Genomic DNA, 17,500 nt, shown 5'->3' with positions numbered 1-17,500 from the left:
TCAAGAATATGTTACTTTGTACAGCTAGTTAATAAACTAAACAATTAAAATTAAGCAAATAAAATATTCAGCATTTATTTAAAATGTACGACTAATACTAGATAGAAAGGGAATTGCAACAGACCTGCATATATATTTGCTTTTTAGAATATTTTGTTTTAGAAGACGATTTGCATATTTGAATGTTTTAATGTATCGATTTTTGTATTATTGATATAGTTAAGCGCTTATAAAGTATTATATATATATATATATATATATATATGTGTGTGTGTGTGTGTGTGTGTGTGTGAAGAGGGCGAGAGAGAAGGAAAGAATTATTGATTGAACTTATTAGTATTAATTATTGCGGTATTTACAATAAATATTAAGCCGATTTAAACTGAAGTATTAAAAAATCTTAGAGAAAGGAAATGATATATTATTTCACAAGAGAAATATATGTAGCTGGGTTCCCTTATGGTTATTGTGAATCATTTTTTCTTCATAAACTGGAAATATGTATGGAAGTGCGCATACAAAGATAACGTAAATCCATTAAAAGCAATTAAATGTTTCATGTCAATCGAGTGTTTTGTGTTCTTGCAAACGATATGATCTATTATACAAATATTATCGTCTCATATCTAAGAAAATACTCAGGATGATGTATTAAGTGCGTTAGCAACCCAATAACACTCCTTCAATTCTGTCCTCTCCTCACATCGTCGGCGCAAATTGTGGCGAATATCCTAAGAGCGATTGGTTTAGGAAAGGCTGGGATTCCTGATCGATTTTCCGAGTAAAGAGTATATCAAACACCTCTTCAATATTTGATGAACTTGGAGTGGATATTTCAGGAGAGAACCGCACGCGGCTTGATCGATCGAAACTGCTTGAAAAACACACACACGCAAAAAAAAAATAAATAAATAAATAAATAAAAAATAGGCTCCTGTTTGGTCACTAAGCTTGATCTTTGCAGCATCAGATACCAGGAAAGGGGAATGTTACAGATGTATAATGTGGTCCAAGGAAAAACAACCCGAATAAGTGAATAAGTGTCTAATTGAAATGCTTGCACTAATGGGGTGAGCAAATCAGTAAGAATATTTCGAGAAAAGTAAAATTGCTTATATTTATCAAGAATATCATCGTGTTTTAAAATGAGATATTTACGCAGAATTACATAAAACAACAGATAATTAAATGCAAAAAGTCTCTTCTGATAAAATGTTATGAATACCAGAAAAAAAAAATTAAATGGGATACATTAAATCACGACAGTTTCTAAAAATAATCTGACAATAAAATTATCATTATAATTAAAATTAATTATTATTTTATCAATTTGATATCCCTACTAGCAGGCTGCCTGGCGTTGCCCAGTCATAATATACGCTTTAATATGATATTTTCATTCAGCAGATTACGTCTTTATTACCATAAAGACGATAGCATATCGATTAATCTAACAAACCTAATATATAGTAGTGCGATGAAAACTAAAAATACATATATGACTCCGGTGCCATTAATTAGAATCGAAACAAAAAATAGAACTTTCCACCCTCATTCTTTTGCCTCTGGGTCACGCCATGCGCAAATATATATGCACATGTCATTCCTTTTTTAAAATATGGAAACGCCCGATAGCCAAAGACAAAATACAAACAAACTAGCAAGTTCTATAGAGTTTTATAATTAAATAGATATACGTTTTTTTAGCTATGCTTCATTATAGTCTTTAACTTGTTGTTTAAGACAGGAATACGATCACATGCGGATATCTATATATTAATATCCAAATAATTGAAAATCTTCATGAAAAAATCTTATAGAAAATATCTATAAAAAAAACCGGTTAGAGAATTTGATTGAAGCATTGCGGATAGTATATATAACACTCAGAAACAAAATATTAAGCCATCTTTCTATCAGATAATTAATGTGTTATGCCATTATTATAAACTACCAGATGATATTTTTTAAAAATCTAATATATTGATACATTATAAAGGAAAAATGGTTTAATAACGTAAAGCAAGATTTCTTTGTAAATTTGAAGTAGCTTGACAAGATACACAGAGTTACATATAAACTCATTTTGACATCAATATTTTGTTGGTATATATTAGCAAATTATAGTATATCATAACATTTCGACGTAAAAGTAATATTAAAGTATATTAAGCCTCAATTATATAGTATACCATTGATATTTATAACAGAATTACTAAAGCACACCCACATATATATGCATATATAATTATTTCAAACACCAAACAAAACCGCAGCCCACACAAACTCTGGAAATATTGGCAGGAAGTCTGACATATAAACTGTGCCTACTTTTAACTCATTAGTAAGATACATTGAAGCCTGACATTTCAAATTTAAGTTACTTGTGTTCGAGACGAATACTCTGCTACCTGAGCCAAAAAGTCATTTAAAAGATGGTCTATAACCTTACACAGCTGTATATATCACTATTTTTAGACTATATGTATCACTATTCATAGAATATATATATATATATATATATATATATATATATCTCAATATTCATAAGATATATACATATATATATATATATATATATATATCAATATTCATAGAATATATATCTCAATATTCATAGAATAGATATCTCAATATTCATAGAATATATATATATATATATATATATATATATATACATATCTAAATATTCATAGAATATATATATATATATCTCAATATTCATAGAATATACATATATATATATACATCTCAATATTCATAGAATATACATATATATATATATCTCAATATTCATAGAATATACATATATGTCCATATTCATAGAATATATATATGTCAATATATATATATATATATATATATATATATATATATATATATACCAATATTCATAGAATATATATCACTATTTATAGAATATATATATATATATATATAAATATATACGGGGCGACCCCCCCCGAAAAAAAACGCCCGAAAGGATAAAACACAGGGTCTTTAAATGCTGTAAAACGGAGAAAAAAAGGTCAAATACCCTAGTGTTTGATGTGATGTTTTGAATATAATAAACTAATTATGACTAAAGTTTCATTTCCTTCGAATAAAACACTAAGAAACGGGGCCTAATTAGAGTTGGGGGCCGTTTTGAGGGTCATCCTGTGTATATATATATATATATATATATATATATATATATATATATATATATGACTATAGAATATATATATATATATGACTATAGAATATACACTTGTGCCCGATATTATTCATACCCCTCGGATCTTTGAGATTTCTATAAGAATATTGCTCAAACCAGAAGGTAGACAATATTAAAGGGATTTCAAACAATTAATCAAGCATAAGCATTTAATTTAAACTCAACAAATAAATAAATTATGCAAGTTTGAAACATTATACAAAGAAAAACAATAATGGGACTAGTTCAAAATTATTCATACCTCTCTTACTAATAGTCAATAGCATGCCCTTTATTCTAAATAACTGCCTGTAACCGTTTTGGATATTTATCAACAAGGTTTTTACAAGCATCAACACTGATTTTTGACCATTCTTCAATGCAGTAGTTCTCCAAATCCCTCAAATTTCTAGGTTTCCGCTTTTTAACCTCAGTTTTCAATATGTGCCAGAAGTTTTCGATAGGGTTCAGGTCGGGACTCTGGCTAGGCCATTCCAAAACATTGATTTGATTATCCTCAAACCATTTCTTGACTATTTTGGCAGTATGTTTTGGATCATTTTCCTGTTGAAGGACCCAGTTTTGTCCTAAATGGAGCTTCTCCGCATCCTGTCTAATGTTTTTTCTGGAGTATCTCCAAATATTGCTCCTTCTTCATGGTTCCATCTATCTTGACCAAACTACCTGGACCACTAGCCGAAAAGGAGCCCCCAAAAATTAGGCTACCACCACCATGTTTCACCGTGGGTATGGTGTTCTTTGGGTTGTAAGCTTCTCCTTTCTTCCTCCAAACATAAGAAGCATCCATATGGCCAAACAATTCAATTTTTCTTTCGTCAGTCCACAAAATACTTGAGAAAACGGACTCTGGAGAATTCACATGGGTCCTAGCAAACTTTAGACGTGCTGCAAGGTGTTTCCGGTGTGCAATGGAGTCCTTCTTGGTCTTCTTCCTTTCAGACCATTTTCATGCAGAGTCCTTTGCAATGTTTGCCTTGATATTTTTATGCCAGAAGACTCCAGATTTTCTAAAATGTCCTAAGTAGTGGTGGTTGGATTTGCATTAACACTTCTTACAATATTCTTGGTGGCTCTAGCAGATAGTTTCCTTTTCCTTCCTCTACCAATCAAGTTGTTTGTTGTGTGGTGGCTCTGGAATTTTTTGATGATGCTCTGTACTGTTGCTGTAGGGACCTCAAATTTCTTGGAAATTGACTTGTAACCTAAACCATCCTTATGTGAATTCACAATTTTAGTCCTAAGATCATTACTAAGCTCTTTTTTCTTCCCCATTCTAATAATTTTTATTCTTTTATTGGTTTTCAGTTGATATAATTTTAATTTCTGAAAAATGCAAAAAACGAAATGAAATTAATCAAAGGTTGTATAAAAGCATTCAAAATAAGAATCTAACAGGAAACAAACAGTCAGAAACTCGATTAATACTGAAAAAATAAGGGGGTATGATTATTTTTGAACATTGCAGATTTTATAAATAGATGTATATTTCTTTTATTACAAGTATCCCGAGATTTTAAAATGACGAAAATGATAAAAAGAGGTTTATTAAGAATATGTATCAATATGGACGTAAACAATAAATTCTTACAAAGTTACACCTAATAAACTCAATTTTCCAGGGGGGGGTATGAATAATATCGGGCACAAGTGTATATATATATATATATATATATATATATATATATATATATATATATATATATATGACTATATCACTTTTCATAGAAGATAATTGTATATGTATATATATATATATCACTATTGATAGAATATATATATATCACTATTGATAGAATATATATATATATATCACTATTAATAGAATATATATATCACTATTTATAGAATATATATATATATCACTATTAATAGAATATATATATATATCACTATTAATAGAATATATATATCACTATTAATAGAATATATATATATCACTATTTATAGAATATATATATATCACTATTAATAGAATATATATATATATCACTATTAATAGAATATATATATATCACTATTAATAGAATATATATATATATATATCACTATTCGTAAAATATATGTATCACTATTTATAGAATATATATATATATATCACTATTCATAGAATATATATATATCACTGTTCATAGACTATATATATGTGTGTGTGTATATATATATATATATATATATTACTATTAATCGAATATATATATATATATATATATCACTATTCATCGAATATATATATATATATACATATCTCACTATTTATCGAATATATATATATATATATATATATATCTCACTATTTATCGAATATATATATATATATATATATATACATATCTCACTATTCATCGAATATATATATATATACATATCTCACTATTCATCGTATATATATATATATATACATATCTCACTATTCATCGTATATATATATATATACATATCTCACTATTCATCGTATATATATATATATACATATCTCACTATTCATCGTATATATATATATATATATATATATATATATATACATATCTCACTATTCATCGAATATATATATATATATATATATATATATCAATATTCAGAGAATATATTCTTATTCACAGGATATGTATCAGTATTATAGAATACGTATTAATATATTAATGTATAGCATATATTTTTAGTCATTCAGATGACCGTGTGACAGACAGGGACTATATTAGAGCCTCGAGTCCAAAATCTAATCTTGCCAAACACGAATTTCACATGTAGATACGTGGTTTGAATGTTATCTCCAATTTCCGAAAGAAAAACATTTACATATAGATCATTATTCAGTAGAGATAACACATTTTTGCCAAAGTTAAAACTGTAAATACAATAATGCACAGAAAAAAAACTTTAGGCTTATCCATTATTCCAGAGTTACCCTGTTTTATTCGACCATTTCAGATTTTTTTTTTTTTACAGTAATTAATTATTAAGATACACATCGAAATGAATAAAATGGATTCATTCATTCCAACTATTGTAAAATCAAGACTGGTTACTCTTATTGAAATCTATAATTATGGCAGTTTTAAATATTCTCTATGTAAAAACAAGTAAAATACTAAGCACAAATATTATGTCAATTACGTAACTATTTTCCTTGATCATATTTTGTAACTTTTTTGAAATAAGATTGTTATGTTCATTATATAGAATTGTTTATCGCTATTGAACGTATTTAATGAAGAATATATAAAAAAAACTTATACTTTTAAAAAAGGTGCGCAAAAATAATACTATATAACAAAGTTTTATATTGTTATGTAATTCTATATAGTTATTTGTTAGATCCTTTTATCGTAATTAACACAAATATATAGAGACCAATTATGACTTTACCAAATATGGTGCAAAATCTATATAAGGATGTATGACATTTATTTTAACATACCTTTAAAAACATACAAATAACATTTTCTCCTATAATTGATAAAAATGATAAAATCGTAAATATTTATTGATTTTATACTGATAGCAAAATTTAAATCGACCGATTTTCTCCCATGTGCATTTATACGTTTGAGAAAAAATATATGCATATTTAATATGTGTTCTTGCGATATATCGATAAAAAAATAGCACATTTACAGTTAAATATTTTGAAATTTATAATTGTTGTAAAATCTTAAATTTATTACAAAATCGGTGATTGTATCGGTATCAAAAAAAATATTGAAATCGTCCCATCACTAATACTTACCACGAAAAACAACGATGGACACTTAAATTTACATGATTCCTGAAATTGAATTCTATGAATATGTAAAACTATAATTCTACTTAAACCTATGTTATTTCTGCCGATATATTTTATATTTCAGAAATGTGGTGGGCTTCTTGTTTTGGTCACACGACGGAATATGACCTCGTGTACATTATATAATAAAATAATGCAAGCATTGAGTACTCAGGTTTGACTTTGATTTCGTTTGCCGTTGAATGTAATGGAATGTCATATAATTCTTGGTTCGTTCGTGAACGGATGGCTTCTACATTTTGGTATACTATGTTTACTGTACCCATGCGTGTTTTATATATCTCTTTATTTATAACATACTTAATTTTTCTTTAATAAATAGGTGGTTTTCTTTGTACCGATGGACCATGTTTTTATTTGGGTACATATCACCGCCTAACGTCACGCGACATCACTAAAAGGATCTTTTAGTTTTACAATTACAGGCCGTGGTGGTCTCGCTCAATGTAAATAGAATGCGTTTGTTTTTGCTTTTTCATATAAATAAAACATCGTAATTTGTAACAAAAAAATAATAAAATAATTTTTATAGGAACATTACGAAAATAGCCCCTAAAGTCCGTATTAATTAATTCGACATAACTCAAAGCAAAATGAATTTCTCGCACTACCGATGCTATTTTCAGCACAAACAAGGTTCCTGTTGTTATTGTAATTCAATAAAATCAACCCAGGAAACTAATATTTATCTTTTAAAGGATTTTTACAAAATTTGTGAAATATCAACCTAAAAAGCGGATTTCTGGAAGCCGTGCACATTTTTAGAGTTAAAGCAATTGCCATTTAATAATTTTGTACATGCATGCATTTATGGAGTCCCAGACAAACATAATTATATATGAAAGTAGCTTAGATACGTTTTAATATATATACATATATACATTATAATAAAGTCGTATTCTTGTCTATTTGTTAGATTTTTCACAATCTAATTAAAATGTATAAAAGGTAAACTTTATCAAAAATTAATCTTCATACGGAAAACGGATTTGTATATACTATTCATTCCAGCATGACTTCTTTACTATTTATTCAAAAGAAATCTACATTGAATTAATCAGTTACAAGTTATTATTTGTTACAATAGAATCGTTTTAATTGCTCTATTTTGAAATATTATTGAAAGTAAATGTAATTATTTTTAATTAAATTTATATTTATTTTCAACTATTAATATGCAAAAACGGAAAGTAGTTTATTTAAGCTATGAGAGTCGTTTACCTTGAAGCTATGAGAGTTAATCCGCGTTTGGTTTTCATTGATCAAGATGAATGTGTTTTCTGCTTCCTTTAATCCAATATGTGATCCAAATTTCGTAATATTCGATGTGAGCAAAACCGCCGCGCGGCAATATGTTTCGACATGGCAACGCCGGGTATATAGAGCTTATATATACACACACATATATATATATATATATATATATATATATATATATATATATTAGCTGTATATGCCCGGCGTTGCCCTGTCCAAAAATATTAGTCATATATTATTTAAGACACACCGAATAACATATGTTACGAAAAGTAGATCACATGTTGGATTTAGAGACGTATAGATCATTCATATTACTGGGCACTTTAACATTGAAATAGAAAGTTGTTCATCTAAGTTCGCATGTATAAATCATGATGTTGTAATTATTAGATCACTATAGTCAGATGTTATGACATTTAAAAAATAAATGTTAAAATTTCTACATTTCTCGCCGTTGAGATTGGGTGTTTAGAGATGGCTTCGTGGCTTGGTTCGAATCTCCCGACCGGTAATAATCATGTCACCCTACACTGATGATTCACGAAAGGATGAAACACTGGTGTCTGTCGGTATTTAAAAACATTGTAATAATTTATATATATATATATATATATATATATATATATATATATAATGCAATACTCACCGCTCTATAAGTGCGCTTCTGGCCTGCATGTTTACCTCCGCGTCCATCCATCTCCACGTGGACTCCATGAATGATGTCGAAAAAATCTTCCACCATAGCCACACGCTTGTAACCCTTTTCAATTTCGCTGCAGTTGGGTTCATTCTGAAATTTTAAATGAGAGACACATGAATAAATATTTTCTATTCATAAATCTTTATTATAAAAAATATATGAAAATACTCCTAAATGTCCAAGCATTTGCAACAAGGCCTAATAAAAGGTATTCGACTGCAGTGTTATGTGTACGCATTTTGTATTTTTGAAAGGCGCTTTTCAGATTGACTTGTTTATAGAGAAGACGTGTAAAAGCATCAATATAAAATGTATCTTGAACGTAAATTGTTGTTATTGAAACGGTGTTTATCTTGATCGCGTAAAGCTGGCTTCTTTCTCTGGGCTGTTTAAGACTCCGAACATAGCGACAATAGATTATATTCCTACGTATATCATTGCCTCTGTGTTAAATCTATTAATAACTATTTCATCATTCCATATTATATATATATATATATATATATATATATATATATATGCATACATCTTACGAAATATATGAATATGCATAACTATATATATATGTATTTATATATATATATATATATATATATATATATATATATATATATAGTGAATGAATGATAAAAGTCCATATTTCTAAAGATGTTCATGATGTTGACCATCTTACAATTAATTCCTTTAATTCATTTAACGTTTACAATTCTTGGCAGTATCTGTTTCGTAGCACAGAAGCAACCACTTAATTATCATATCAATTAGTTAATATAGTTTACCCTTAACTCATCAGAAAAATTGGCAACAATCAATCCATCAAAAGGAAATGGCAATTAAAATCCGAAAATTAGAAGAGAAGCTGTACATACATTATAATATGTTTACATTACGCCATTTTGAATTTAAATTCATTAAATTCGTTTTTTTTTTTTTCACGTTCATTTCCTCCTTCGCGGCACGGGTTCGAGCCTGCCTGCTTACTACCACTTTTGTTTTACTCAAAACACCTCCAAACACCCGGGCAACACCAGCCACTTAGACTAGTTAGACACTAAAGCATAATGCCCACAACACATTATCATTTACTTAGCATCGTTACTCAGCATACCTAATCTTACCACATACTCTGATATATAATCTAATATATACATTAGAAATCTTTTAATCAGCTTAATCGATTATTTCTCTTTAAGTCGTTCCTCTTTCATATATCAAAACTTACATTTTAATCTTGGCTTTTGAGGAGTACTTTTAGAAAAAAACATTGAATATTATTTAAACACTTATATTTATCTGTATATAGCACCATTTAGACCCCTCTTTTATTTTACTATTCTAACTCATCATTTGCAGATTCAATCACAATTTTATTAATATGCTTCAGAACTACTTTTCACAATCTAAATGGAAATAGAAACTTAATCTGCTCAACCACAACTCATCTTCTGTACAGTTCCACAATCCCGTTTCGGCTGTAGAATTGCACTCCTACAAAATTGATCAAAGAGCTCCTAATTAAATCCTTATATTAACCGGCTAGAATTTAATAGGGAAAATCACATAAGCATCAAAGATAAGATAAATATTTCTTTAAGACTTCTATCTAAAATTATCTTTAAAAAAACTTATTCATATTAGTACTAATGATCTATTAATATGACAGTCTCAGGCAATTTAACTAATATTGTCTTTATTCTAGATCTTTAGATTGGCCATATTTTAGCTTCGTAATTTATAGACTATACATATGACATTTTTCGGCCTACCTATTACTTTAGCAGTAATTTATTTAAAATTTTCTCAAATATTTATAGTACTTCGTATGTTATCTAAGTATGCACGTTTATTGCTAATAATTTTACTCCTATAAACCGGCTCATATAATATATTATATTTAGTATTAAATTAAAAAGTTCGTTTTTTTATTTTATTGCCTTTAATCGAGTCAATAATTTTAAAGATTTAAATTTTAACTTTTATTTTGTAATTTTAACTTTTACTTTGTAATTTTAACTTTTACTTTGTAATTTTAACTTTTATTTTGTAATTTTAACTTTTATTTTGTAATTTTAACTTTTATTTTGTAATTTTAACTTTTACTTTGTAATTTTAACTTTTACTTTGTAATTTTAACTTTTATTTTGTAATTTTAACTTTTACTTTGTAATTTTAACTTTTACTTTGTAATTTTAACTTTTACTTTGTAATTTTAACTTTTATTTTGTAATTTTAACTTTTATTTTGTAATTTTAACAGTCATGTCAATCCTTATCGACATTGACCACTGCTTTCACTTACTCTTTTTTTGAATCTCCCTCTTTCTTCCCCCACCGCATTTTGACCGATTTATCTTTCACTGCAAACTATCTGTCGTACGGAAAACTATACCACCCTAATCTGCACTGTATATAAAAAATAACTCCCGTTGTGACTATCTTTCTTTCTCCTTTCCCATTTATTTACACATTTACTCTTCATTTTTTCTCTTCATTTTATTAGAAACTCGAAAATATACCTAGGCGGTAAAAAAAACAAAAAACAAAAACAAAAACATCTTACTTTTAATATCTGTTTTCATCTTTATTCCAAATCTAATCGAAAATAACGGATTTAACCTGTTTTGAATTCATATTTTAGCTTATTGCAATATTCATTCTTAACCCGCAGATTTTAACTTGTAAAAGAGAACATTTTCCCCCGGATCTTGCGCCACCAGAAAATGGGAAACTTCTCTTTTCTGAAAGGATTATTGCCCGTTACTATTGATGCTTCATCGAACAGAATTGAAATTTATCTTTAATGGGGGCATCTTCAACTAATCTGGAACCGCATAGCCTCGTTCCATTCTGTTCAAGAATTACTATTTTATTTGGATACCAAAAATATCATATCCTAATTTTGTTTCAACCCGTATCTTCTTTATGTCCCTTAAAAATATTTATTATAATTTTATGTATGCGCTGAACACCAAAATTATATGTAATATTTCGCTTATGAATTTCCCCCGGAGGCGATGAGCCTCCATCGAAAATCCATGGATTAAAAGTCGCTGTTGTTGTATTTTTTTTTTAAATAGCGCCGCTAAAGATTTCCAACTGGCGATCCACAAAGTTAAGAATCGAATAATGAAATGAGCAAAATAAAAACAAAATTCTAGACAGAAAGGTTTACAATTAATTTATTACTGATATTTCGAGCAATACTAATTTAGTAATCAACTTTCTCTTCCAGTGGAGGTCTGAACTGTCATCTCTTTCATCTTTCACTCCTTTTAGCCCCTTAACAATCATTATATGTGTCATCAGCATCAGTCAGTTCAACGTACTGTTCATGTTAACTTATTAGATTAAATATTAATAGTATTTACTCACTAGGAGTATTCACTCAGGCCATTATCAAATATTTTTCATTGAGAACAATTTGTAGTGTTCTTTGGAGTCTGAGTGACAAAAAGTCTCCCAAGTACTTCCCACCTCTTTCGATAATCTTTGCATATGAATTTGCGCTATTGCAACATCCGCTTATCATTGATTTCTCGTTAGCAGCGGCCATTGGTCTTCACTGGGATTCGAATGGCAATACCCCTCCCCAAGGTCCCAATCCTTTTTGCATTAATCACGCAGAGGTCTGGCTAGTGCTTTCTCTCCTCGGTTATTCCAGCTTTTTCTACCCTTCTCAATTATATAGTGTGCGGTCAGTTTATGATGACATATATACAAAAAAAAAATTGGGAAGGCAGGGTCTCAATGGGTTACCCTAAAAACCTACAGTTTCAAATTTTCTGATTCTAGGTCATGTTCCTTTGTGTTTTACATTTATAGCAGTTTCTATATGTCCGGCTTGCGCGTGTAGCTCACGTCGTTTCTGCATTCAAGGATTTTCCTTAATATTTCAACCATTTTTCATTATTGTTATTCGTTGTATTATTATTGTTGGTTTTGTTGCTTATTTTCTCTTCTTTTCCCACCCCTTCTCCTACCATTTACAAAACCGATCCAATTACTAAACATATACAGAATTCCATTGGTTCCCTACTTAGGTTTGGCCATTACAATTCTCGCCATGTAACTCCCTTCCTCCCTGCCCAAATAATCTTAACCGGTCGATAAACATAGAGGACAACAAAGGAAGGACGAGCTGGAAAAGTTTTGAAGGAAGGAAAGTAAAAAAAAAATAATAAAATAAAAAAAAGCGAACATTGAAAAAAAATGGTAAAAAATGTTGAGATGTTAATTCAGTTGGACATTGGACGGTGAAGTCCATTAAGTTGTAATAAAGCAATGCGCATGGGGGAAGCTGGGGCAGGCTGGCGAATCTGGGAATAGGCAAGGAAAAAGAAGACACAAACAAAAAAGGGAAGATGTATACAATTACAGTTAAAGAAACAAAAAGACAATTAGAGCGCAAAGTGTTATCGGTACACTCATACAATGAAGTGGCAACATATTGAGAAGAAAAAAAGATGAAGCTGGAAAAAGTAGGAGAGTATGATGGAGAGTGAGAAGAAAGATATGGATTGAGAAAGAGAGTAACAAATAATAGGATATGGCAATTGAAACATGAAAACAACTTGATACAGAGGGGAAGGGAATGAGAGAAAAAATATATAGGACAACAGGATAGAGAGCGTGTGTTTCAGGGATATATGTGTGTGCGTATATGTGTGTGAAATTGAGAGAGAGAGAAGGAGAGAGAGAGAGAGAGTAATTGAGTCAGGTGGAAAGAGGTCAACACACACTCCTAAAAGATAGATGTAGACAAATTGATGTATAGAGATAGCGATAGAAGACAGTATAACATTGTCTGAGAAGGAGAGAGATAGATAGATAGAGAGAGAGAGAGAGAGAGAAGGAGGGTGTGCGTAGGTGTGTGCGCGTCATAGGTAGACGAATATATCTTTTTAGCGTAGTAAAGTAGACGAAACAATTATATCTAGTAAAGAGGACAGAATGACAAGCGGGTAAAGAAACGTGCATCATAAGAAAAAGAAAGACACAAAGATACGAAGAGAGAGAGAGAGAGAGAGACAGACAGACAGACAGACAGGTACATAGATAGATAGATAGAGAGAGAGAGAGAGAGAGAGAGAGAGAAGGAGAGAGAGAGAAATAAGAGAAAGAGAAAATGAGGCGAATTAAGTTGAAAAGATGAGACAGAGAGGACAGGACCCACCACTAATAGACTATGTAAGGGAATGAAGAGATATAGTTGTATGTGTACGAAGCAAGGATAACATGGAGAAAGGGAGGGTGCGATAAAGTTGAGGTGGAAATGGTATGAAAGGAAAAAATAACTGCATTGCAAAAAAAAAAAAACGGAATAAATTTCGTTTGATTTATTTTACGGCATATCAACCTTAAACTATTCATTTAATTTGGATTCAGCCGTAAATAGAACATCTATTCATTGTAATCACTGTTTTCTTTTTCTTAATAAAATTAAGTGTGTTAAAATTCTCTTGTAGAGTAAAATAGTTTACAGAGAACTCTTGGGATATTTTTAAAAACTTTTGTACAATCTTGCAAAAAATAAAAATATATCGTTCGCATTGTCATGCTCCAAATGGTTATTTAGACCAGCTACCTTGTTTTGTTTTGAAAGTAATTCATTGCAATTAAATATATTCCATTAATATATTTCAATTTAAATCGAGTATAACATATCTTAAGTACATTATGTATCTGATGCCTATGTCGTCTCAGAAGAATACGGTAAATTCCGTTGATTGATTATACATTTCTTTAACTTCGTATTTTTTTTAATGTCAAGATTTCAAATTTTGTGAAATAAACATAGATTATATATTATTTTTATTTCCTATATTGTATTGACTTTTTGGGTATTTTATTGAGGTTCTAGTATACATGTATGTTTTTCATCATTTCCATACGCTATTTTTATCATTTGATTTGAGGTTAATTTTGTATGCAATTTTTCATGCGGTTGCTTTGTAGTCGTAGCTACTTCGTTACGATTTTGTTTTGAAGTTAGTATATATATTACGGATACAAAATGCATTTTTTAACAACGACGCCGCACGTTCGGATAGAATTTAGCAATTTTTTAAATTAAATTATCAGTCGTAAAATCGAGTCGATGACTATGATAGGTTCTATTGCTCTACAGATATTTTGAGTTATTTCAGGTGATCCTAATTGCACTATTTGGTTCTGACTTTTCGAATTGTTCTTAATAAGGTTTTTTGATATTTCATATTGGCTTCTATGAATCGTTGTTTTCTAATAATCAGAAAATATATATCGTCATAATCCTTCAACATAGAATAGATATATGTGGGAGACGTATAGTTTGATCATCTTAATACTAATTAGTCTCCACATACGTAGTCAAACATTATTCGAAGATACAAATTGTTGTAGTTATAAAACCATACAAGAGAATAGATAGTATTTTATCGCTTAAAGAAGTCCCCACAAATATTAGGAAATATTAAACTTGGAAAGATCTCATTTTTATTTGCTTAGCAAGCAAGACTTCCGTAATATTTTAAACGGATAAGGAGATCACAGGAAATAATAGTGTTTCGGTAAGTTTCCCCTAGCCTTTGGAAAACTAAGGAAAAACGAAAAGTTATTTGCAGTTGTTGGAAGTAGATAAGTTTTTGCATTAAAAATTTTACAGAAAAGATAATAGATTGGAGCTCACTCGAACACCGGTCATATTACTGCATATAATTGTATTGCAAGATCCACGCAGTCTTTTCTTCGTAGAAATGTTTATGAATTTTCTATAAGTATTCCTCTTTCTTCTTTCCGCGCTTTCCTCCGTATATTATTCTTATTCACTAGATATTCTTCCCAATAAAATGAATTTTGGGGGCATTTTTTAAAAAATATTTTATTTTTGATTCAATATTTTTGAAATTTGACGGTATATAAATATAACAAATAGTTATCCTTTGTGTTAACGACGCCACAATTGACTACATATTTCCTTTTCTTAATTGACTTGCTTTATAGAATATGTTATTGAAAACTATCGATGCTGAATACTGTTTTAGTATTTTTCTGTATATAACTGAATGTGGTCAAGTGGTTTTTGTGTGTGTTAAAGTTTGTATAAAGATCTTTTAAACATTGAAATGTCAAGCACATTCTAACAAGAAAAATTCTTATATTGTAAATTGGCTAGTTTATAATGCCCGACAACAGTTGTAATATTCTTTAACCTAGACCGATGTGCCAGCTCCGTTCTTAAGATATCACTACTTCACGAATGAAAGCCGATCACTAAGCAAGGTCTATTGATAACGTTGTGCCAAGTGACGTTCAGCATTTATTCCATTTGTGAATACCATTCGTGGACCGATAAGGGGTTATACATCATGCTGCAACATTATCAGAAACGTGTTGAGTTGGTCATCACATTAACGCAACGTGGAATCGGATCGGTAGCATCTCTGATTTTATATTTTGTTGAATCGATTTAGTTTGTAGAATTGGTTTGTGTGTTGTTATATTATCAGGTTCACGGCGTGTCTACTTCAAGCGTTCTTGAAATCTAAGCTGTCTGCTTGTACGGACTCAACTCTAAAATAAATATTTGTATTTGGTTTCGTTCTGTTTGATTCGTTGTCTCATTATTTGAGCAACACTTGTATATACTTACGTTCGTATATAGGATTTCACAATTGTTATGCCCCCCCCAAAAAAAGACGTATGTTCTGTAATTTATACACATCACATATCTTAAGATAGAAGGGTATTCATCATGGCAGTTTTTAAATCTTTTCTTGTTTTGGCATTGTTCTTCTGTAAAGATTTGATCTTTTTATCCACCCCTTCAACGAAATTTTCGCACTTCGTAGTTTTAAAATTCATCGCCTTTAAAGGGACACAAGGAAGTCGATGAACAAAGTTCAACCGTTACAATGGTATTCGATAACGACGAGAGAAAAACTGCGAAAGGCAAACACACACAATCAAACTCTCACACAAACACACTCATGCTCATGGGAAAATATGCTTTTTATAAATTATATTTCACACTTTATTTATACTACTAATTTTAATTATAAAGCTCGATATATGTTAAATTTAACAGAGCATATGCAAATGGATGACAAGACAGATATATCCCAAAATACAAGATGTTATTCTTTTTACTATTTATTTCCTTTCAACACGTCAAAACAATTTTAAAACACCTGTTTCCTAACGCAGAAACAGTCTAATGATTATGGAAACTTTGCATTCTTCTGTCCCGACTCATTAGAAACTTAAAACTATTAACTTAAGAAAAGAAATTGGACATGATCTCAAAAAGTTGGCAAGAATCAGAAGAATAATTGAATTTCGTACTATAAGATTGAACTCAAATATATGGATTAAATCAATATATATATATATATATATATACATATATAGTGATTGCAGAAATCCCCCTCTGGATTAAAGTACCGTAAGTTTGTTACAGCATATGCTACATACAGATTTATTATGTCTAGAATATTAGTCACTATGTTATATAGCTTTAGAACGGGTTTTTTGAAATTTTTAACCGTCATAAAAAACAC

General features: G+C 29.6%; 1 protein-coding gene across 2 annotated transcripts in view; it reads right to left on the bottom strand.

The window, feature by feature from the left end:
* LOC145259121 (nucleolar protein 4-like) overlaps positions 1–17,500 on the bottom strand; it is a 1,685,616-nt gene that overhangs the window by 884,758 nt on the left and 783,358 nt on the right. For both annotated transcript variants that reach the window (XM_080116807.1, XM_080116798.1), the window contains exon 3: positions 8,911–9,054. In XM_080116807.1, the coding sequence (XP_079972933.1) occupies positions 8,911–9,054 (144 nt within the window). The remainder of the gene's footprint in view (positions 1–8,910; positions 9,055–17,500) is intronic.

The sequence above is a fragment of the Euprymna scolopes genome, chromosome 3 (genome assembly GCF_053919585.1).
Source record: "Euprymna scolopes isolate OS-2025 chromosome 3, ASM5391958v1, whole genome shotgun sequence".
Lineage (NCBI taxonomy): Eukaryota > Metazoa > Mollusca > Cephalopoda > Sepiida > Sepiolidae > Euprymna > Euprymna scolopes.
The sequence above is the reverse complement of the archived record's forward strand: the minus strand, read 5'-3'. Positions and strand labels throughout refer to the sequence as shown.